Here is a 25429-nt window from a genome sequence, read left to right as displayed (position 1 = left end):
TCTCCCCCGATGCTGCCAGACCTGCTGAGTTTTTCCAGGTAATTCTGTTTTCAAATGGGGTGATGTCAGTCTAACATAAACACCCTTTGTTACCTTCATATTCAAAACGACCTCGGGTCAGAATTTCACAGGGACCAAGGATGTTCTATAAAGTCACTTACTTCCTTTATGTTCCAGTCAAGATATGGTCCAGCTCCCTTTAAACCCATTTAACACCATTCATTTCAGATGGCACACAAATGTTGGCTAAAGTATCCTTGTTGTTTGACCTCATTTCAAAAAAACAGTGGCAATAAGAGCACTGCAGATCTCTGCTATGGGCACATATATGTGTATATATATATGAGGTTCGCCATGACGGCTTCTTCTGGAGTCAGCGACTGCAAGTTTGAGCACAGCAACGTCTTCTATGGTCAAATTACTTTCCATCATTCATTGAGTAGATTCACACACAAAGTTTGCTCCAAATACTGGCCAGCTATTGCCATTTAGTACTGCTTCATCCACTTTTCCAATGTGACAATTTCTGCCCACTCAGAATCTGGATCAGCAAAAGTCATGGCTTCATCTCCAAAATTCCAAAAAAAATTACACACGGAACATTAAATGTAGGTGGCACCTGATGGGAAGACTCCTTGATAGGGATAACTCTTCTGCATGTCATTGGATTAACTTGTACCATGGTACTGAAGCTTTGATCAAAGTAAGGGTGTGATGCCGAGTCTACAGAATTACAAAATGCAACACCAAAATTGCCAACAATCCATGAAGCTGCCCCCAGTTGTCGAGTGATGGAAATAATGTGTCACCTTTAAATGAAACTCAATCACACATTATAGCTGCAATACATTTATTTCAACTCTAATAATATACAAAACTTTTTTACAATTTTAATTCCAAGCTTTGCCACTACTGTACAATATATGAAAACAAGTTACTGTAGTCAGTATTAGTTTTAGCTTTGTGAACAATTTAAAACTTCAACGGTGCTGTTAACATTGAAAGTTTGCTCCAGTTCGAGCAATCTTTAATTCCAATGTGACAACGTTACAGTAACTGTTTTGAAGCACAGCCTTTCAGTTGTCAAATAAGTTTAAGACTGTGCGCAGGCTGCAGTTCTGTTAAGTTCTATACTGAAAAGGCTTTACCTACAACTTAGAATAAAATGTAACATCAAGATGGAGTTTGTTGAACTAAGTCTCCATGACAAACGGATAGTAACTGCATAAGGAAATTTAGCTGGAGTGTTTCTTCGGCAACAGAAGCAGAATGATTTTAAAGTTAAACTCTTAGTGGAACTGTAACAAATATATTTAATGGTTTTCTCTTTCCTACATGTTTTTAGTATATCACCGAAAAAGTAAATCAGACATTTAAAGTATGAAGAGTATCATGACCAACTTTTTTTAAACTAAACGCAACAAATAGCTTATTTTCTTTTACCTTCTGTACATCAAACATATTTCTCCTTTCGGCCTTTTATAGTTATAGATTGTCCATACGTCAAAAAATAAGTATCATATTTAATTTACATGTACAGAGAAGCCAGTATAACTACATTTTATACATCTTCCTTCTTGGTACTTGCTCTCTCATTTTATATGGTACTTGCTACACTTAGTTTTTGATTGGGTAGCCAACACTTATATGCCCTAAAATACTGGTGGGCCATGTTGACGGGTAACCACAATATTTTGAGTTTCACAGTTCAATCTTGCTCGCTATGTTGGGTTCAGGGGTGAACAAGGGAAATGGCAAATATTTTGCAGACTGTGCACAGGTATAATACCAAATTTGACAGCAAGTTAGTTTCCTTGCAGCAAGTACATGGAACTGAGTGGTCAAATCATTATCCAAATGCTCAGGTCACATGCCTGTGGCTTTGGTGCATATTTTGTTACAAGACTGGACGGCATTGGGTCTTATGTTGAGACGTGACACACATGAATCATCCCATAACAGGAGAAGTATGGAAAAATAAAAAAAGAATGTATTCCCTTCGTGGTGCAACCAGGGAACCTTATTTGTCCTACAAATGGGTACAGGAATGGACTTTGCCCACCTTCTCCCATTCAGGAGTTAGACGAACTATGCAAAAAGGTTAGAAATAAGGGAGACACAGAGCAACAGAAAGAAAGAGGAAGCCAACTGTGGACTGCCAATTTGTACCACTGTCAATATTTTTAAATAATAAACACTGATTGAGACTCAGCTAACCAGGAATCAAGCTGAATTGCTATCACAAGGATGAAGCTTTGAAAAAGTCAGAGTTCTCAAACGAAAAAAATTCAGGAAAATAATTTAGACATCTTCTAATTTCTTCTCTAATTCTTCAAATGCTTTAATGTTGGCGTCATCGACTTCATCTTGGACCTGCATTAAAAAAGGATCAAAGCAGAGGTTAATAAAAAAAATGTGAAGTTTTAAACCATTCTTGTATCGAATGGTTTAATCTAGAATCTGACAAAGTTTCCATAAAGGTAATGGTTAATAAAACAAATGTTAAAATCCATTGTTAATCAAGTTATTCATTACCACATCACTTGAATGGTGCAAAATTTGTTTTCTAGTAGACAACTAAGATTTGAAGAGCATCAACCTCAACTTCCCAGTTGGGAAGAGGACTAGGAGCATTATGAATACCTAAGTATACAACATTGGAAACTTGGCAATATTTTTAAGGCTGAAGAATAAAGCTAGCTTAATAAAAATAAAACATTGTAAGGAATACAAAAAATAAAAGCTTAGAGCTGAATACGGTTAATACACATGAACACAGTTCACTTAGTTTTCCATAAATAATTAGTTAATTCTGAAAATCAGCATCTCTTTCTGTACAGCAGCAGTTCCCGAACTGTGGGTCATGCACAGAGATAGCTTTTGAGGTTGCAAACAATACTGACTACGGAGAGGAGACTCTGGCGGGAGAATTCTGGACTTAGTGGATCGATGCTGCTATACAGCAACGGCTGGACAATGAGCCCAAAGTGCTCTTTAACCTCAGAAAGCACCTTAGGCAGTGATTGCCGAGTGGACCCGGGCTGTTTAGGCACCAACCTGGCGCAGGTATAGACAGGCAAGTGTAACTCAGTGACTGACTGACTGATATGTCTGGAGTACAGGAGAAACTTGAAGTTCATGTGGCTGAGCCAGGAAGGTGAGTGGCAGTTTCAAACTTTGCTGTGTTTCTGTTCCCGCCTGCCTGTTATACAGGGGCTCCTTACCCCAGGCTAGTGATTCTGCTTCAAAGGTACTGGCAACTAGACCTAAAGGAGGGGGAAGGAGGCATGGAGCGAAAAATACTACTGTCAGCCTTTATCATTTGTAAGCAAAATAAACTGAAAGGCCAGGCTACTCAGCACAGTTGGAAGTGATTGAGGAAAAGACAGTAGGGCAAAATCCCATTGTAGGAATAGAGGAAGCTGACAAACATTACTTGGTTGTAGCAGTGAACACAAAGTATGAACAAACAGATTAGGGCTAAGCTAAATTTCAAAATGAGCAAAATATGTATTGTATATGTATAAGTACCAAAAGCTACTGAATGTAATGCTCCTGACACAGAAAACCAAGTCATTCAATGTTTAAATTGACTGAAGCAAATAAAGGTCACAGTGAGCAACATCAAAGTTGGAGTTTGATATCGAACAGAGGAACTTTAAGGCATCTTGGCCGTTTACACATTTTACAAGATGTTCCACATGGGCACTAGACTTTGTATGACCAGGAGCTTCAGAATGAAATAATAGAGGATATTCTTGGCTTCAAAGCTAACCTTCATTTCCAGAAAGACGCTAGACTAGTAAGTTATGATGCAACTTGTAGGTCAAAAGGAGTCCAACACTATCCTTAAAAGGGAATCTAAATCTGAGGCACGAAATGCTCACTTTAGGGAATGGGATACTTTCTCAGTTCAAACACACTGTGTCAATAACTATCAATACGTAAGACAACCAGCTGCAGAATAAAGTTCACTTTATGGAGAAAGCTCTGGCTGGTAAAAGTAGGGAAAATCCCAAGATATTCTAAAAGTATATCAATGGGAAGAGAATAACCAGGGAAAGAGTAAGGCCCATAAGGGACAAAGGGGACAATCTATGGGTGGAGCCAGAGGACATCACTAGAGTGTTGAATGAATACTTCACATCCATCTTCACCCAAGAGAATGAGGATGAAGGTATCGAACTCGGGGAGAGAGACTGTGAGGTTCTTAAGCAAATTGATATAGGGAGTGACAAGGTATTGGAGGTGTAGGCAGGCTTAAAAGTGGACAAATCTCCACATCCGGATGATTTGTGTCCCAGACTGCTGAGGGAGGCAAGGGAGGAGATCGCAGGGGCTCTGACCCAAATTTTTAATCCCTCTCTGGCCACAGGGAAGGTGCCAGAGGACTGGAGAACAGCTAATGTGGTTCCGCTATTTAAGGGTTGTAGAGATACACCAGGGAACTACAGGCCAGTGAGTCTCACATCAGTGGTAGGGAAACTATTGGAGAAAATTCTGAAGAAGAGAATCTATCTGTGCTTGGAGAGGCAAGGTTTGATCAGGGATAATCAGCATGGCTTTGTCAGAGGGAGGTCATGCCTAACAAATTTGACTGAATTTTTTCAGGAGGTGACCATGTGTGTAGATGAGGGTAGTGCAGTTGATGTAGTTGATGATACGGATTTCAGCAAAGACTTTGACAAGGTCTCACATGGGAGACTTATAAAGAAGGCAAATGCACATGGGATATAGGGTAATTTGATAAGATGGATTCAAAATTAGCTTAGTTGTAGGAGACAGAGGGTGATGACAGAAGGATGCTTTGGTGGCTGGAAGCTAGTGTCCAGTGGCATACCACAGGGATCTGTGCTGGGTCCCCTATTATTTGTCATTTATATAAATGACATTGATAACTATGTGGGGGGTGGGGTTTGTATGTTTGCAGATGACAGAAAGATTGGCCGGGCGGTCAGCAGTGAGGTTGAGTGTCTTGGGCTACAGGAAGATATAGACGGGATGGTCAAATGGGCAGATAAGTGGCAGATGGAATTTAACCCTGAAAAATGTGAGATGATACACTTTGGAAGGAGTAATTTGACAAGGAAGTATTCAATGAACGGCATGGCACTAGGAAATTCTGAGGATCAAAGGGACCTTGGCATGGGTGTCCATAGATCTCTGAAAGCAGAGGGGCATGTTAGTGAGGTGGTGAAAAAGGCATATGGGACACTTGCCTTTATCAATCGAGGCATAGGTTACAAAAGTAGGGAGGTCATGTTAGAGTTGTATAGAACCTTGGTTAGGCCACAACTGGAGTACTGTGCGCAGTTCTGGTCGCCACATTATAGGAAGAAAGCACTGGAGGGGGTGCAGAGGAGATTCACCAGGATGTTGCCTGGGGTGAAACATTTAAGTTATGAAGAGAGGTTGGGAAGACTTGGGTTGTTTTCGTTGGAGCGGAGAAGACTGAGGGGCGACCTGATCGAGATGTAGAAGATTATGGGGGGCATGGACGAGGGGTGGATAAGGAGGAGCTGTTCCCCTTAGTTGAAGGGTCAGTCACAAGGGCACAAAAGTTCAAGGTGAGGGGCAGGAAGTTTAGGGGGGGATGTGAGGAAAATCTTTTTTACCCAGAGGGTGGTGACAGTTTGGAATTTGCTGCCTGTGAGGGTGGTGGAGGCGGGTTGCCTCATATCCCTTACAAAGTACCTGGATGAGCACTTGGCACATCATAACATTCAAGGCTATGGGCCAAGTGCTGGTAAATGGGATTAGATAGGTAGGTCAGGTGTTTCTCATGTCGGTGCAGACTCGATGGGCCGAAGGGCCTCTTCTGCACTCTGTGATTCTTCCCTGAAAAAGTGCTTAAGCTGCAATCAGTTTTCCAGTGTTTGGAAGCACAAGTAAGTTGCAGCATATCTTGGGGAAAGCAGTCTTGGCAATTATATCGGCATTACAGGTCAATTTCCCAAAGCAGCCTTTCTAATAAAACGGCTAATTTAGTGACAAATTGGGGCACTAATAAATTAAAGTACTTACCTCAAAAATGATTGAGACAATTGAAATCTTTTTTCATTAAATCCCCCTGAGGAGACTTTTGCACCTTGGCATGGGTTGAATGAGGTGCCTGTGTTAAATCCAGAGTGCATTAATCTACAATACTAACCTGACTCCTCTATTTTTAAAACAAAAGCTTGGCATCCTGGTGTTGTAGAGGGGTCACCTTCCAATGTGTTTCATCACGATGGATTTTGTTTATGTAATTGTTTGGAAAAACAAAGATTCTATAGAAATAATTTGGTTCAATGCAACAATCTTAGCCAGAGACAGCTTTAAATTCTGAAGAACTTACTAATAGTTACTCATCACTCAAATCTTATTCATACTTTACCTGTACTACTTCGTCAACTTCAGGAATGTAGAACTGTAACATATTTTGGATTCCACTTTTTAAAGTAATAACTGAACTTGGACAACCAGTGCAAGAGCCCAACAGCTTCAGCTTCACAACGCCATTTTCAAAACCCTTAAAAATGACATCTCCTCCATCCTCCTGCACTGTAGGCCTGTAAGTTTGAAAGAGTGACAGCATCTCAATCTTATACCGGTATCACTTGTTACGATCCCTGTAGAGACCAATAACTTCTGAAAATAAATTCGACCTTCAAATAAGTTGCTGAAAGGATCACACAACAAAATTTCAAGTTTTATGATTTTTACTGTAACACAGAAACTAAAGGCAACATTGGCTAAACACTTTCAGCAGGCAACTTACACTTTGAACTACAGAAAAGGTGCCCATTTAACCTTTAAAATGATGGAAAATCTCCTTATTAGACATGCTATTCTCCAGGAACCAGTCCAAAGTGATTGTTAGCTCCTTTTTCTTGTTTTAGCCAGGTAACTTCTAATCCCCTTAATAGTTTTCACAGTGTGGGTTACCCTGGACATCCCTCCCTCTAGGCAGAGCTAGCAAATCTTCCAATTTCATTTGAACCCTCATGACCTTGGTCCCTTCAGTCCAAGCTGGAACTCCCACCTGTACTCTGCATGGTGAACAAGAGACTTGCTGTCTCTAACTCCCTGCTCTCTCACTCTTGGATTTTTGCAGACTGACCCTCTCTGTGAGGTTCAGGGATTTTTAGGAAAACCAGCAATCCAATCTTGCAATGCTCTTTCCCTCTCAAAGCCCATCTTCTTGGCAATGTGAATCACATGGGCCTTGTATCTGAGTAGAAATGCTAATTACCTACCCTCTAAGCCCCCAACTATATTCTATCTTGGAATTAAATACACAGGTTAAAGTATGAACTGTTTACCTGACATTCCTAACATCTCCTTGTGACTTGGAAACTAACAGTCTATCCACCACCAGCACAACCACTCTGGTCATTGTTTACAGGTGTAAATACCTTGCACCTTCTTCCCAGTAAAACAATTTGGGTTCCCCCTTAACCGTTAACAACCAAGCTCGCTGTCGGCAGAATTCAGAACCGGTCACATGACCTGCTTCAATCCTCCATTTTACCCTAGATTAAAGACACAGCCCCAAAACATAACAATCTTCTAAAACCTCACATTTGTAACACATTACAACCGATGAAATGTTTGAATATTTTACTTTACAAACTAACATGAAAAACAATCAGAAACTGAGCACTCAATCTTTGAATATTACTACCTACAACTTTTAAAATTAAATCAAACTCATGTGGAAGGCTAAAAGTGCTTATCCTTTCAAGAGATGTTACAATCTGATGTAAAATGCAAAAACATAATCAGGACTCTATGGAAATGCAGCTTGCTCTAAAACATTTGTTTTCTGGTAGCAACACTACCTGGTTTCTTATCTCTTGCCCTCTTTATTTTACACTTCATCTTTATATTTAATTTTTTTTGGGTATTTCTGGATAGGAAACACCTTTTAAAATATTGCTGTCTTGCATAATACTGCCAGTCAAGTTGGTATTTTTTTCCTACTTGACTCCACTCCCACAATACACGGTGGACCCAATGCTATCTCAGCTTGGTCAATCCTCAAAAGTCCTCCTCACTAACATCTGAGATGGGTGCTCAGTTTGAGAGAGCTCTTCCATAGTTAATCAACAGCCCCACAATCATGCACAAATGATCAAATCTATCAATAACATTTTGGCATATACTACATAAGTATTTAGAGGCATGGCATGTGCTAAGTGTAGTATGCTTAGGAAGAGAAAAAGTGACTTTAGACCTGTGGTTCCCAAAGCTCTCCATCACTGGGGTTTTCCCTGCATAATTATTGTGTCTGTTGCAGACTAATTGATAGAGATTGATTGCTATAATTAGTCAACATGTCCGTTATCATTGTGTCATGAGCCAACATGAATTTGTAAAAAGTAGCTCATGAATAATGAACCAAATAGAATTTTTTAAGTAACTTAAGTTGTAGACAGGGAAGTGTCTATGGATATAGTTTATATGGATTTCCAGAAGGCATTTGACAAGGTGTCATATAAGATAAATTATTGACCTGCTTGGCAGATGGATATAGGCAGTTGAAGAGAGCCAGGGATACTAGGGATAGAGCAGAGCCATATGGTCTTTTGTGGTACAAAAAGAGGCCATTGAGTCCATGAGAGCTATCCATGGAACAATCCAGTCAGTCCCACTCCCCATTCAAGGATGTGATGAGGTCTCAACTACTCATAAAACAATAGAAAGTCATATTTCCAAGGTTGCTGATGATACAAAAATTGATGACGTAGGCTGGAGCATAAAATTAAAGGAGATATTAATAGATTAAATGAGTGGACAAAACTGTCACAGATGGATTTATCACAGCTAACTGTGAAGTCATCCATTTTGGATCAAAAAAAGAATAGATCCAAGTATTTTTTAAATGGTAGAAGAGCTAGAAACAGTGGGATCAAAGAGGTTAGGGAGTCTGTGTATGCAGATCACTAAAATGTAGCAGTCAGGTACAAAATATAATCAAAAAAGGCTAATGAAATGTTAGCCTTTGTATCTACAGGGCTAAAAAATAAAGTTGGGGGGGGCAGGGAGGAAAATGGGGAGAACTTTTGCTACATTTGTACAATGCCCTGATTAGATTACATCTGGAGTACTCTGTACAGCTTTAGGTACTGCACCTTAGAAGAATGACCAGAACATTACCAGGGCTCCAACAGTTAAGTTATGAGGAGAGATTGTATTCTCTAGAATATAGACAGTTAAGGGGTGATTTCATTAAGGTTTTTAGGGGCAGGTAGAAATGTTTTTTGCTGGTTGGGGAGCCTAGGACAAGGGGACATAATCTTAAAAATCAGATCCGGGCCAGGAGAGAAGTTCTAAAATGCACTTTCCTACAGAAAGTGGTAGGATTGTGGAACTCTCACCTACAAAAAAAACAGTAGATGCAAGAACTAACAATTTAAAATCTCAGATCTGTAGATTTTTTTTGGCCAAAGGATATAGAGCCAAGGTTTAGAAGTGCTTAGATTTACGATACAGGTCAACTATGATCTCACTGAGTGGTGTGACAGGCTCGAGATACCCACTCCTATTCCTAAGTTTTTCCGGCTGCAACACAATAACTCACCAAGGTCACGTTGACAGAACTTGCAACCTTGCACCTTCTAACACCAAGAGGGGATTGCAGCAATGTCCTGTAACATCTCTAAGGTCCCTCTTTTGTCACACACCATTCTGACTTGTATTATATTCCAGAATGCAAGTTGGTGAAACATATAACTGGAACCAATCTTTGCCCACTTTAATAAGCATACATTTATATGTGTAACTGATGAAAAGCAAGCACCTCCAAACTTCTCTTTTCATAGGGGCAAAAGTGAATTCCCAGTTAATTCCCATTACCTGCCTATGACTAAACACAATAAATATACGATTAACAACTTGGACACATATTACCAATCATTCATTGTCACTGGATCAATATTCCAGAGTTCCTTACCTAACACTGTGATGGCTGCACTATGCTTACGGTTGGCCCATCACAACCTTCCCAAGGTAACTGGGAATGGACAATAGGTGCTGCCCCGATCACATCCAAGAACAAATAGAAAAAATATATATAAATTATCAAATACCTTATTCTTGTATCCAGGAGTTCCTTAATCATTGCAACCACTTCATCCTCCTCCTCACTTTCCTCTGAAGAGGCTAAATGATTAAAACAAGATAAAATGCTCTACAAATAGTGTAAATTCTCATCCCCCAACAGATATTTGAAAACCGTAAAATAATTAAAAACTGATCTCCAATAACTGAAAATCAATTTTTTTTTTTTTTACAAACATCTCTACTCAGTGTTGATTGTGACCATTAGGAGTGAAATTGCAAAAACTAGAATAAATTACAATTTCATTGGAAAAGCATTTATACCAGTAGAAGATTGCAATGGACCAAAGGCCAGAAAAAGACTCTCAGAACTTTCCTGCTCCTGATGCTTGTGTCACTGCCTCAGTTTGATGTCCAGTTGCACCCACTAAATAAACCTGATCCTAATTCAGGACCAATTGGCAATTTCACTCAAAGATACAGGATGAATGCTGCTGGAGTTGAATAATATCATGGTGCAGTCAGGTATACTCCTCTAACACTGGGAGCAGAGGCGTATTATTGAGGGATGGTAGATGGAGCTTTACTCTGCAACTGATGGTTATCAGCCTTATGGGTTCCCATTTTCCAGCACCAACATCTCTCCTGGGCACAAAATTACAAAGCAGAATTTGATGCAACATTATGCAATGCTACAGTATATTTTAAAATGTGTTTCTATCAAAAAAAATCCCAAAACAAAAATTAAAAAATCATAAATTAATTGTACATTTTAATACTTCAATGTATTTGGCAAAGGAGGTGAGGTGTTTAGTTTTTAATACAGTGAATTGTGATCTGGAATGTGCTGTCTGAAAGGGTGGTGGGAGAGGATTTAATAGTAACTTTCAAAAAGGGAATTATATGTATGCTTGAAGAGGAAAAATTTGCAGGGCTATTGGGAAAGGTCAGGGGAGTGGGGCTAATGGATTGCTCTTTCAAAGAGCTGCTAAACCACAATGAGCTGAATGATTTCCTTCTGAGCTGTACCATAGATAGATTAACTTTTACACCATGGCCTAGAAATGATGTTCTTTGATGTGTTGATATGAAGTTCTTTCTCCACAATTTCAATAGCGATGCTAGTTTTACTTTAGTTAGTCCTTCCATTAGAATGGCAAGTAAAGGAATTTCGGCATAAACACATTGCTGAATGAGTTTTTGTACAGCTTGTTCTCAAGGTGCAAATCTGCTATTTTCAAAATTGCAAAAGAGTCCTGTATCCCCACACTCATCCCTGTGGGCATTATCATCCACTTAAGAGTCTCAATTGGCAGCGGGACAAAGTTCCCGCCACAGTCTTAATCAGGGTAAAGGCAGGATGTAGCAGGGTTCCCACCCATCACCCTCCCACCTGATTAAATGACGCCCCACCACCAAACTCACAAGATTCAATGTCATTAAGTTAAATCCATTTACATGCATAAGAGAACAAAGAGCCAATAATGTGATTGGAAGCCTTAACTTTCTGCCAATAATGTGGTTAGATTCCAAGAGAGCCAAAGTGAGGTAATAATAGTTCAGTGTGAACTGAAGAGGTAACATTGTAAAATTGTCCAAAAATGTCTTTGTATGTCGATAGTTCAACACCCACCCCTCTTGCCAGTAAACGTGCAGGACTACTATTTATTTGAATCCAGAGTTATCAACATTAACCCTTCCTTCCTCTTGCCAGAAAAACTGCCTGCCTGACTTGCTGAATGATTCCAACATGTTTTGATCTTATTTCAATAGATTCATGATTTTGTGTGGGAGTTTAGTAAACTCTATGCTGGCTGCTGGATGTATAACAGTATCCAGTTAGGAGAAGGAAAAGTATACAAACAGACAGTCATTCTTCATCTCATGTATGGTATATTACTGGCATTTGACAGGAACTAAACTGGAGCTTCTAAGGTCCAGTGCTCACATTTTGAGCTGCAAGATGCATGATATACTCAAGAGACTGCTGGTAGGGAAAAGATTTGGAGGGGAAGCAATGAAAAATAAAGCAATAAGGATGACCAAATGCGAAAGCAATCTCCTTGTTACCACCCATAAAGAACTGACAAATTGTACAAGTGTACAAAAGCAACATACTGATGCTGGAGATCTGAAATAAAAACACAAAACGCTGGAAAGACTCAGGTCTGACAGCATCTGTGGAGAGAGAAACAGAGTTAACGTTTCGAGTCTGTATGACCTGAAGAAGGTCCACGTCACTTTCTGTGAATGTTTAATACTTTATTTAAATTAATCCAAGCAGCTCTGAAGGAGGGTCATACAGACTCGAAACGTTAACTCTGTTTCTCTCTCCACAGATGCTGTCAGACCCGCTGAGCCTTTTCAGCGTTTTCTGTTTTTATTATTATTATTGTAAAAGTGTGTTTTCAGGAGAAGCTCTGCATGCTTGGCAATTTGGGCCCATTTCATTTATCTCATTGCTGTGGTCATATAGCTGGAATAAAGGGTTTGGGCAAGAACCAGTGTAACACTGGACTAATTATCTCTGCATACTTTGTATGGCTTTCAGTTCTAATCCAGGAGGATTAAATAAGGCACAAAGACAAATCCTTACCAGAACCAGACTGCGGCACATCTGTCATTAATGGAAGGCCACTAGCAAAGAAATCCACAATGGCTGCAGAAACCTGGGGCGTAAGAATGTTCCATTCCACTTCACTTTCCTGTGAATGTTTAATACTTTATTTAAATTATAAATTAAAATTTAGAAATGCACCATATTCATATTTTAAATAATGGGCAAAATATAATAATGAGGGTCAGTAGTAATGCTCACCTTTGTTATTGTAATGAAATCAGGGCCAAAGAACACACTTTTAACCCCTTCTATTTGGAATAGCTGCCTGAAAATGAATATAATCATATAAGCTTACTCCAAAAGTCTGAACAACTTGCTTTTCAAATCAACAGTAAACACTTTCTACATGGTTAGAAGCCATTGCTATTTTCTGCTCATTGTACACACACACACACACATTATAATTTTAAATCTTAGGTTATAAGCTGCAGCTTTGGCGACGTGGTATTTTAATTTGGAAGGGAAAATTTAAAATTGTGCCAAAACACAAAATTCCTGCTGAGAAGCTTGAATACATTAGGATGAGAGCACACAAGGTGTTTGGGCTTCATTCAGTACAACAGTATACAACAGTACAGCTTGAAGGTGCAGATAGGGAATTCTTTTAAGAGATAAAAACATAAAACTGCGGATGCTGGAAATCCAAAACAAAAACAGAATTACCTGGAAAAACTCAGCAGGCCTGGCAGCATTGGCAGAGAAGAAAAGAGTTGACGTTTCGAGTCCTCATAAATTATATATATTTCACCCCTCTCCTTAGATTCACACAGTTCTGTTGAAGGGTCATGAGGACTCGAAATGTCAACTCTTTTCTTCTCAGCTGATGCTGCCAGACCTGCTGAGTTTTTCCAGGTAATTCTGTTTTTGTTTTTAATTCTTTTAAGATCTGTATTCAGCAAGTCTCAAATGTGTTCCAATGAAAACTGTGATTAGGCATCACTGTTTACACCATAAAATGGTTTAAAACCTTGTAAGACAGAGATTACATGAGCTTTTTAAACAACACAGCAGTACCAGACTCTTTAGATGCCAAACAACTTGAAGTTAATCCTTACAGTGACAAGACAATCTGCTACAGTTTTAAATTATATGCAGGTCTCTCCCCCACCCCACAAGGTAAGAAACCTATTAAGTAGAAGGATGATGAGGTAGCATTGTCAGAAAACCAAGGGTTTCCTTAGCCAGTAGTACCTGAATATTTTAATATTCTGGAAGAGACTTTGAGATACTCTGGGTACTCCACATAGTATACAAAAATACACACGTACATACCACATCCCACATACAAGATAAGCCCCCTACATTCCAACCCAAAGATCAATGACCCACTTATAAGACTTAAGTCCACAATGCGTGCCAGCTGTGGGTCAGTGGTAGCACTCTTGCTTGGTAGTTTAGAAGATTGTGGGTATAAGTCCCACTCCAGAGACTTGCCACTTCAATGCCGTACTGAACTGCACCTTTTGGATAAGAGGTTAAACCAAGATCCCATTTGCCCTTCACAGGAAGAGGTTAAAGATTCCCTGAATGATTCCATGAAGAAGAACAGAAGAACGGGGAAGCATTCCCAGCCTCCTGGCCAACCATTAACCCTTAACCAAATATTCGGTAGATATTTATATCATCGCTGTTGTGGGACTTGTTATGTGCAAACTGACTGCTGCATTTCCCATGCTGCAGTGATGACTACTCCTCAAATGTACTTAATTGGCTGTAAAGTGCTTTTGGACATCATGAGGTGGTAAAAGGGATCAACGCACATCTTTCTTTGTATAACCATACCATAACACCCCACATCTTGCAGCCTGACGTAGTTTAAACTTACTTGGCTAGAAGTGAGCAATGAGCTGTACTGACGTTTGGAAAATCCATGCTTCCCGATGCTATAATTTGACGACCAGCGAGAAACTTTAAGCTGTTAGGGTTTGGTGTGTCCTGGGTCTGTATCGCCATAAATCGTACTATAAAGAAAATATTATATTTCAGAATATATACTACAGCTGGACTCTAAATTACACTCTATATTATGCTTGTTGGTGTATCCTCCAGTTTTCCAACAGTTAAGTATTTAGCAATAGTGAATAAGTGTGGGTGTGTGTACTTACACAAACTACAGTGGGACCTCAATTCATTACTTCACAATCTTATCGGTAAGGTAAAATTCTACTTTAACATGGAGAGGAAGAGGCCATTTGCTTTAAACTGGTCTGGAACAGAGTCTATACTGAACATAATGAAGAAACTGATAATTGTGTTGCAATCATGCATTTTTGTTTTTACCAGAACATTTTGAACAGCTGAGATTGGGATGGTCTCCAGGCACACTACTATTCTACCTATTATTTTCAGAGGTTTTTTGCAGTGCTCTGTGGCATCATTGCTACATTCTGCCATGGTTTTCTAGACATTAACACAGTATTAGTCAATCATGGCCAGGCATCTTGAAGTACCGACTTCACTGATGCTCAACATATTTGGTTACTCAGCATTATCCAATTTTAATTATCCATTCAGTTGCATAATGGAGATTCCACTTTACAGTACATTGTAAGACCTTGCTGGCAATCTCAGCATGGCCATTAGACAACTTTTGTGAGAAAGGAAAATTTACACCGTTGCATTGGATGCCGCTGTTCTGAAGATGGAAGTTAAAGCAAATTAGAAACTCAGGACTGTATTTGGTCTGCTGCAATGTTTCAAGTTCCTTTACCTTGGCAACAGGTGAAAGAGGAAAAGGAAAAGGAAACTTAGTTTGTCACGTGATGATGTAGCTCATTAATGCTTTGCGTTAGTACCATTACACTGCGTGAACCAATCATCTCTCACCAAATGGAAGTGTCAAAAAACAATCCTGACAAAAAAAACAGATTCCCTCCAAGGAGGCAAAGTGCTGGAAATAAAATCATGGTTTGTCCGGTTGTATCACTTTTTATTCTAGATGTACAAAATACTCAGTAAAAATGCATTTAAGGGTTTAAGGTGTGTCCAACCTGATGATGTTGCACAGAAGCAGAACAATAACATTTGGTTGAAATGCTGTACTGCCTGGACAGAGCAGTTTCACCACTTTGTTTCAGGGTTCACAGGCATTGCACTGTTGTAAACATGCTATTTTGCCATCAAGTTGTCTCCAACTGAGACAATCATCAAATGTTAGCATTTGGAAGGGAAGAAGATCAAGTACTTGCTTCATTTTGCACCTTTGAAGGCTTCAGGACATCCTAACAGTCCATTAAGAACTTCTGAGCTGTAGTCATTGTTGAAATTCAGGGAACATGGCAGCCAATTTAGACACAGCAAAGTCCCACAAACAGCAGTGAAATGAACAACCAGTTAATCCTTTTTGTGATGTTGGCCAAGATACCAGGGGAACTCCCCACCCTAAAGAGTCATACACCTGAACCAACGAAGCACTTGAATGACCACTGACAATGAGGCACTCCATCAGTGCAGCACTAGATGCAAGTTCAGTTCTTCTGGAGTTTAGCTCAAACCCACATTAGAGGAGAATTCATGACCAGCTAAATTTTTGTTATTTGTTCTTGGCATGTGGGCATCACTGGCAAGGCCACTATGTGTTGTCCGCCCCTAATTTCCTTAGAACAGGTGGTAGTGAGCTGCCTGTTGAACAGCTGCAGGTTACGCCATGTAGTTACACCCACAGTGCTGTTAGGAAGAGAGTTCCTGAATTCTAATCCAGACAGTGAAGGAGTGGCAACATAGTTCCAAGTCAAGATGCTGGATTACTTGGGGAGAGGAACTTGCAGGTAGTGGTGTTCCCATGTGTCTTACTGTCCTTGTTTTCCTAAGCTGTAGGTTTGGAAGGAGTTGTCGAAGGAACCTTGGCGAGTTGCTGCTGTGTATCTTGTAGATAGCACACACTGCAGCCAAAGTGAGTCAGTGGTGGAGGGAGTGAATGTTTACTCTGGTGGATGGAGTGCCGATCAAATGGAGCTGATATGCACTGCTCTGGACCAGCTGGGAACCAACTCACATAAGTCAGTCAGGTAGACCTTTCCTGACAGGAAACTTGAAATGCTAATTCCTTTTTTATAGGTTCTATGTTGATTGACAAAAGCAGTTGAGCAGGAGCTTTCACTTTGAGGAGCAGGTGTAAGGGCAAAAAAAAAGAAAAATTTCAAGACAAAGAAAAAATATATGATTTTATTTAGATATTGGACAACACATCCTAGAGGCAAATCGATAAGGTAAAGATAAAGTAGATTATTTTTCTAGGAAACTCTACCTCTGCACCAAATCTGCCAATAAGAACCAAATTTTACAGAATCATTCTCTTGTTCCCTTTGGAACTGACATCTGAGCTGCAGTCAGTCTATTTTTTTTTCTCTGCTGGCTGCATCCCTAATGAATGCCAGGATCAATACATCATCAATAATCTGCCTAACCACTGTAATTAAAATAAAACATGGCATCCTCAAACAGAAACAACACTTCAATTCTAGTGTGAGAACAAACACTCAATTCCACTCCTCAGAAACGACTGAAGAACCTTAAATCAGCCTCTGCCAACATATCCCTGTAAACAGATCCACAGAGACCCTGACCCATGAGGAAGCTGCTAGCATCTCCAACACCAAGGCTCCAACCCAGTACATGCTAGGGTTCCAAACACATCTAACCCCAGAGGAAAGGCTGGGCAGTCAAGCTCTGAATGGGTAGAAGTTGATTTTAAGTTGTTCTTGATCTGCAGCTGAAGGGTTTTGAAAGTTGGCAGCATGGTAGCCAAATGCTGCAGAATACAGGTTTTAAGACCTAGTGTCCAGTTCCTTTAAAAGTGAGTATTCCTGGAGCGACTAAATGTCTGGCAGCACCAGCATGATTATTGGTCTTAACAGTAGGAGGCAACAACATAATAATGTCAGTACTTCATGCCTCGGTGCTTACTGAACAATCACAGTCTGTGCGACTGCAAAAATCCTACACAGCGTTTGTCATAAATACATGTGCACTATTCCTGTGTAAGTGCAGGGAATTAATATTTTGATCTCAAGACCAAAGCTGCAATATTAAAGAATCTGCAAACTTTGCAACTTTCTGAAATCTTTTAGATGCCTCAGAGATATCGAATCAACTCTCAATGACATCATTTCTGCCAGGAATCTGCAAAAACACCCAGCAGAAACAAATTTATGTCTATGGTTCCAGGACTGCCCATCACTGCAGAGCAGCAATCATTACAGACAGCTAGCTGCTTGCATTTCGGCTAAGTGACAACATGGAAATGCAATCCAGAATTCACTCAAACAAACAATAAAATTTGGCACTTCTCATTCAAATAGCTGCAATCTAATTCGCTCAGTTAACAAGTGTCCATAATTTATTGCTTCATCAAGGCACAGAAGGTTGCTAGAATGACCAGTTCTGTGCTAGAACTCTAAGCTTCAAGTTTTGTGATGTTGAGTTCAGCAGAGTAACTGATGAAATGTTGACCCTCTTATTAAAAAGCTAATGCGGCAGCCAACTTGCAGTGGCATGGCCCAACAAACAGCAAATGAATGAACCATGGTCTGTTTTAGGAGGTGCTGATTGAGGAGCAACTGTGGCCAGGACAAAATGGTCTCAGTTTAATGTCTCATCTAGTAAGACTGCAGTAGCACTCCTTCAGTAACGTATGGAAGGTGCTACATAAATTAATGTTATTATTGTTAACGTTGAAGAATCCATGACCTACTAACAACACAACGCAAAAAATATTTTCAAAAACTGCCCATTCAGCTCCTTGTGTTTCTGAAACATTATTGGTGCAGCACGGAGGTCATGTTTGTCTACAAGGCAAAGGTTGGTGCACCTTAAAAGTGATTCATTGATATGCAATCTAATAAGACTCTATATAAGTGAAAATATAATTTATTCTAGGTCACCAACAGTTATTGTAAAGAATGCTAAAATTTTCATCCTGCCTTAGGCAATGCACAATTCTCAAGGTCAACCATTTTTCTTTTATCCCACTAGCAAGACTGGTAGATCATTTTGTAGGCTACAGACAGATTTAAAGGGAGTTGTAATCTTCTTTCAAACCTTTGCTTCTTCCAGTTCACCGCAATGGATAGGTACACTTCACCTGCTATTTAAACAAGTGACAGAGAATTTGGGACAATCGGGCCTTTAAAACTCTTCATACTAGCACATGCTCCACCTTGCTTTTTCCTGCTGCTGGGTATTGTTCGCAACAGTTAAACAATTGCTCAAAGTATAGGTTATGTTAAATGTCAGTTAACGGAGCAGAGGTCAGCAGGCAGTCAGCAGTAACTGCATTGCTACACTCTTTCCCTCCCAATATTTATCAAAGCATTTCTTAGAACTTGAGCATTTTTGCAGCTCAGCTATGTCACATTGAAAACAATTTAAAATAATTATTGCAAGCATTCTATTTATAGACGCAAAGTTAATAATTGGAGAACAGCACAAAGAAATGCATGTGGTCGCTTTTTCATGCAAGCAATATTGACACGCGACTTCAATTTTGGAGTCTGCCTACATCTGAACAGACCATTTCCTTCCCAGCTCCCAAAAACACACAGTAAGCTATTCATAAAAAATAAAAACTGCCCTACTAAAATAAACAAAATTACCAGAGATTTCATAATTTCATAATCTTTGAAACAAAAATAACCAAATCAAAATTAAGGCATTACACATATGGGTGAGTGGTCAGTATTGCTCATAATTGTAATTTATGAACAGGATGAGCTTTCTCTACCATCTATTGGCTGCAACTACAGCTGCAGATCAATATTTAAATAGCAGAATTGCATGGAACTTCAGGTAGTATGAACTGTAATAAAAACAAAATCACAATTTATTTTAAACATAAAATCTTAGGAGTTAAAGGGAAAAGGTGCAGTTGATATTTTTCAATGTGTCACCTTAAAGAAAATCATTCTTGTACACCAAGTCATTGATTCTGCAATATTGCCTGTGAATGATTTAGTTACACTGTAACTTTAATCATGGCACTTTGATAAATGTTTAAGTACATGAATATGAGATCGGTGAAAGAATTAAGTTGTATTTAAGCTCTGCAGCATCTCTGATGCAAATTGACACCCTTTCACTGAACAGAAATTTACTCCATCAACGAACTCTGCTGTGATGTATGATAAGTTGCTTTAGGAGAGACAAGTTCCTTAACACATTGACAGAAATATCACACACCGCTGAAAAAGTAATAAGAAGAATGCATGTCGATGATTAGTCAGGATATCATCTTGTACAGACACAGGACTGCCACGCTACAGCGGAACAACAAAATCAGTCAAAATCAATTAAATCTAACACACTTGACTGTTATACGGAGGTTTCCATTGAATCTTAACCAAGGGCATCATTCATGCTTTCAAAGGGTAAATGCTAACTAATGAATATGCAAATGAAAAATAATGTTCTTTTAAATATCTGCTGGCATTTTGCTGCCATTTGGACTAATATGGTAACATGCACATGACAGCTCAATAGCAAAGGCTGTGTGCTGAATAACACGAATGTCAGCTACCATGACAGGCTGTCAATAAATCTCATCAGTATTTTAACTCTCTTTGAAAGTTTTCATTAAGGCTTGATGTTTACAAAGATAAATGAGGTTTTCAACAGAAGTTGCCCATTTACAGCCAACAGGATGGGAGTCTACAGAGTCTACACTTCATTACAGTAATATTCATTTTAGGCCATATTAAATCATCCATAATGGCCAAGACAGAAAGGCAAATCTGTTTAAAAGTATCTGGTGCATCAGTGTTATCTAATCATATAGATTTTTTAAACACTCCTACATCACTAGATTAACAATCAATTGTTGCTCTCTATGTCATGTTGAGAATAAGCTGCAAATAGCTGTGACATTTGAGTAAGTCACTTCTCAATCCAAGGAAATGTAACAAAAGCTTCTTGGATATAAAGTAGCAGTTGCTCATCAGAAGAAAATTATGTTAACATTTATAGTGTGTCTGTCTTGTGCACACGTACACATGGTATAAAAGTGTTCATTTCTGTGTCTCACACTCATTTGTCACACTTCAAAACATTGCGAAATACAAGTTACTTCCAAAGAACATAAAATATCACAGCTAAGATATCTGCAGTCTTTTATTTGATTACTGTATCATATGAACTGTTTTTCCTCAACAATAGCTAAAGACCCCTACATTTGATAGAAGAGCAATACATTGGTTCGGCCTTAGTAACATAGCAGGTTTGCAAGTAATGTGATACAAATGGCACATCAAAGCTTAATTTTTATTTTGGAAATGTTAAAATGATTGGTGCTTCACTCTGAATGACCTCAGTGTCTAATTACTTATTTTTAATCAATGAACCTTACTAAAAAGCAGCAAAAGATTTGTTTTTACTTCTATACCCACGCTTCTGTCCTGGAAGTTGTATCTTGCTGGGGTACAGTTTCATGAGCACCAGCAGTTTTGAAGCACCTTGTCCAAGTAGCCATTCTTCACGTGTCCCTGAACAGCAGGTTACTCCAAGACATCACAATCTTCAGCCCAGTCTTTGTCCTCCCTCAACATTCATATACTTGCCTGTAGTATTCAGCAGATCACCATCAAGAAGGCATACTCCTGCTCCTAATTCGTATGTTTGTATGTACCACAAATCCTGACCCCCCAACTCCAACTCTAGCTCCTGGCCAACTGTTGCAACTATAACTCCAACCGAGGTCAGATATCCTGGTCTATGTGACTGAGAATAACAATGGAGTGCATGCAAAGTATCTCTCAAAGGAGGAAGGCTCAATCATTCTTTTTTAAGTTATGGAATGCAATTAATGCCCTCTTGCCATATTTGAATAGCTTTGTTTAAGCATCTGCTATGACATAATTAAGGAAGGTATTGTCTAGAAATAGTTCCTGAGGCTTTTAGGTCAACTATCTCAGGATCTATTTACACTGCAAGTTTAGAGCCGAGGAAATGTAATCTGCTTTGTGCTATTGTTAAACTTGCAATTTAATCTGGAAGCAGTGTTGTGGCAGCATAGTAAATAAAGGTAAACCACTTCAGTTTGCAGTGCAAATAAAAGTGGTATCAAACCTAAATTATGAAATCAGGAGATACATTGAACCTTAGTTTGAAGTGTAAGGTTTGGGCCTGTAGGAGGGTAGGGGAGAAACATATTAGCCATCCGTGGAACAGGGCTGAGAAGGGACACACTGGGAAAGGAAAACTAAGCTTGGGGCAAGCTTTTGAAGAAAATAACACCATCAGGAAAAGAGCTGGCCATTGATCTTTGTGGACCCATCTCCTCATGGGCATATCCCAACACACTTCAATTCATCATATTTTGTTTTGTCATGTGCATTGCATTGTTGTGTCATTTTAGTCTTACATTTGGATTTCGTTCTATAGCCTTCCTGCTCCTATTTCCTTCACTAGCCTCCCTGTCCCATTTTGTTAATTCAGTTCTGTTGTGCTGCCCTTTTTTCAGTTCCCTCCAGTTCATCTTACTACATTGCACCAGCAGCCCCAACCTCATGGCAAAGTTCTGCAATTCGAATACGCCCCTTCCTGTCACCGCAAGCTGACTATCTTAGTCTCACACGACACTTTAGCTTATGAAGAATGTTTATAATGTAAAAGGTTGGTAAGCACATCACATGTCGGTAAGCACATCACGTGTCAGTAAACCAGGGAGTTTCTGTTCCTCTTGACAAAATTCTCTGAGCAAAATGCCGATCTGCAAATTTTGTATCTCATGGAAATATAATACCAGAGAACACCACAAGGTTGGAAATAAAAGCAGGCAAATACCATGAAGTATACAAAGCAGTTGGGAAAATAAAACTATTAAAATAAATAATTTAAGCTGTTGAATTTAAAATAAAACTGAGCTCAAGCCGTTATTTAGGATATTTTTCTACCATTGGAAGCCAACTAGTGCTTGCACCAGGGCTGGAGGGGGATGTTTATAATGCATTTTGATGTGGAGCTCAGATGTTGTGGTCGAGTGAATCAGTCAGCCCTGAACCATGTCGAATGACCATCTGGTAAAGTGAGAGTCACTGGAGACTCAGCGATAAAAAGCATCACAAATCTATCCTAAAGAGTTGGGTAGAGAAACAATCTATAAAGTTTCGAATAACTAAGGAAAAAAAGTTTTTAGGGAAGAATGAATGCCTGAAAGTACACATGCAAATAATGCAAACGCAGAACATGCTTGAATTCCTGGACTACCTTTAGGCATCACCACAGAAGATTTACTTTTGCATATAAACCATGAAAATAAAATGAAGGCAGAATTAATGCTCAAGTTGACTAATCCAAAACCAAATGCCTTTGTAGGTTTAGAAACTCCGTTATAGGTTTAGGGCTTTTAGTGTGGAAATAATCCTTTTTCTGTCAGAGTATGCTAAAATTTTTAAGAGATCATTTTCTCCCATGCCTACTGATTTTTAGATGGGAGCCAAAAGTTCTCAAATTCCGGTAATTCCTCTGCATGCTTCATCTTAGCGTGCACAATTTAATTTCAACAACACAGGGCACTTTGTAACAGAGCTGTGTGAAAAGCGAATTGCAACCAACAGCCAAACAATATTGCACTTTAGGTTTCCCAAAACCCCAAGTCACATGAAACTCCCATTTTATTCACACCTCTAGAGAATACAGACTTAAGTTGTCAATGTGCCATGTTATAAACTCAGCAATCTATTAATTGCCCCTTGTTCTTGAAAACAACTGTGCTTCAAATTACTGTATGACCAGCAGAACGAAAAACCTGCGGGCAGTGAATTTTTGCTGCCATCTAGTACCAGCTATTGGTATTTATTTTTAAAAGCTTAGATTAGCAATGCAGGCAAAGGAACATGAAATTTAATTGAATACAAGATTGTTAACCCATAGTTATATACAGTCTCTGCATGGTATGTAGCACAAAGACATGATTTAAGCAAACTCTGAAAAATAGTGGTATTTCTGTAACTAAATTAGTCACTGGCTTCTATTAACTGGTAGAAGAACACACTTAGCATGATAAATAATAAGTTCACTTACATTTTCTGTGCAGTGCAAATGTGATGTCGAATTTAGCATCTTTTGTTCTTTGTCGCTTTAAGATAGCATAGCCTGGGTTTAGGGGTTATTACTGATGACAATAGAATTAGATTCAAAGTAGTTATGGCAAGGGACAAAGAAAAACCAAAAGTGAAAAAATCTATTTGGAAAAAGAGCCAATTTCAGTGTTTGGTGAAGGGATCTAGCACAGATATATGAGAAATGAACACTGTACAGGAAATCAGAAAATAAGAAATGGCAAGCATAGCAGGAAAATATCACAATTCTGTGTGACACTACGTAGGATAAATTGCCTATAGTGTAAAATTATTCATTAAAGGAAAAACAGAGGCAAAACCCTAGATAGCACAGTGGCATGGATTTTGTGCCAGTAATAATGGGCAAAACAGTCAGCAACTTCTGGAATTTTGCACGTTTAACATGCACAGTTAAATGTGGACATTGCTGTCAGTGACTCTACACTTCTCCAGAGTGTGTGCTGTTGAGGTCCCTCCAGACTAGGCAAAGATATGGAAGATGGAGCATAATGTGGGCAAATGTGAAATTATTCATTTTGGCAGGAAGAATAAAAAAGAAGTTTAATATCTAAATGGTGAGAGATTGCAGAGCTCTGAGATTCAGAATGATCTGGGTGCCCTAGTGCATGAATCACAAAAAGCTAGTATGCAGGTACAGCAAGTAATTAGGAAAGCTAATAGAATATCATTTATTGCGAGGGGAATTGATTACAAAAGTAGAGAGGTTATGCTTCAATAATATAAAAGCAAAAAACTGCGGATGCTGGAAATCCAAAACAAAATAAAAATACCTGGAAAAACTCAGCAGGTCTAGCAGCATCTGTGGAGAGGAACACAGTTAACGTTTCAAGTCTGAATGACCCTTCAAAAGAACTAAGTAAAAATAGAAGAGAGGTGAAATATTAGCTGGTTTAAGGTGGGGTGGGACAAGTAGAGCTGGATAGAGGGCTAGTGATAGGTGGAGATAACCAAAAGATGTCACAGACAAAAGGACAAAGAGGTGCTAAAGGTGGTGATGTTAGCTAAGGAACGGGCTAATTAAGGGTACAAACCAGGACAAGCAAGGTACAGATAGCCCTAGTGGGGGTGGGGTGGGGTGAAGGAATCGAAAAAGGCTAAAAGGTAGAGATAAAACAATGGATAGAAATACATTTAAAAATAATGGAAATAAGTGGGAAAAGAAAAATCTATATAAATTATTGGGAAAAAAGGGGGGGGATCGGAAAGGGGGTGGGGATGGAGGAGAGAGTTCATGATCTAAAATTGTTGAACTCAATATTCAGTCCGGAAGGCTGTAAAGTGCTTAGTCGGAAGATGAGGTGCTGTTCCTCCAGTTTGCATTAAGTTTCACTGGAACAATGCAGCAAGCCAAGGACAGACATGTGGGCACGAGAGCAGGGTGGAGTGTTGAAACGGCTAGCGACAGGGAGGTCTGGGTAATGCTTGCGGACAGACCAAAGGTGTTCTACAGAGCGGTCACCCAGTCTGCGTTTGGTCTCTCCAATATAGAGGAAACCGCATTAAGAGCAACGAATGCAGTAGACTAAATTGAGGGAAGTGCAAGTGAAATGCTGCTTCACTTGAAAGGAGTGTTTGGGCCTTGGATGGTGAAAAGAAGGGAAGTAAAGGGGCAGGTGTTGCACCTTCTGCTGTTGCATGAGGCTATGCTTCAGTTGTACAGGGCACTGGTGAGACCACATCTGGAGAATTGTAT

The 25429-nt window shown here is 39.3% G+C and overlaps 1 protein-coding gene across 2 annotated transcripts in view; it reads right to left on the bottom strand.

Moving 5' to 3' along the window:
• Positions 1 to 836: 836 nt before the first annotated feature.
• Positions 837 to 25429, bottom strand: part of LOC121270826 (NFU1 iron-sulfur cluster scaffold homolog, mitochondrial-like) — a 38113-nt gene continuing 13520 nt past the window's right edge. The window contains exons 3-8 of one of the 2 annotated variants that reach the window (XM_041176296.1): positions 14490 to 14625; positions 12863 to 12929; positions 12641 to 12749; positions 10074 to 10146; positions 6377 to 6551; positions 837 to 2373 (exon numbers count right to left, since the gene is read on the bottom strand). In XM_041176296.1, coding sequence (XP_041032230.1) covers positions 2302 to 2373; positions 6377 to 6551; positions 10074 to 10146; positions 12641 to 12749; positions 12863 to 12929; positions 14490 to 14625 — 632 coding nt within the window. In that variant the 3' untranslated portion in view covers positions 837 to 2301. Of the gene's footprint in view, positions 2374 to 6376; positions 6552 to 6801; positions 7515 to 10073; positions 10147 to 12640; positions 12750 to 12862; positions 12930 to 14489; positions 14626 to 25429 lie in introns of those variants that run through there. The other variant, XM_041176297.1, reaches the window with a different exon arrangement.

The sequence above is a fragment of the Carcharodon carcharias genome, chromosome 28 (assembly GCF_017639515.1).
Source record: "Carcharodon carcharias isolate sCarCar2 chromosome 28, sCarCar2.pri, whole genome shotgun sequence".
Taxonomy (NCBI): Eukaryota; Metazoa; Chordata; class Chondrichthyes; order Lamniformes; family Lamnidae; genus Carcharodon; species Carcharodon carcharias.
This window is presented reverse-complemented; position numbering and strand designations above follow the sequence as displayed.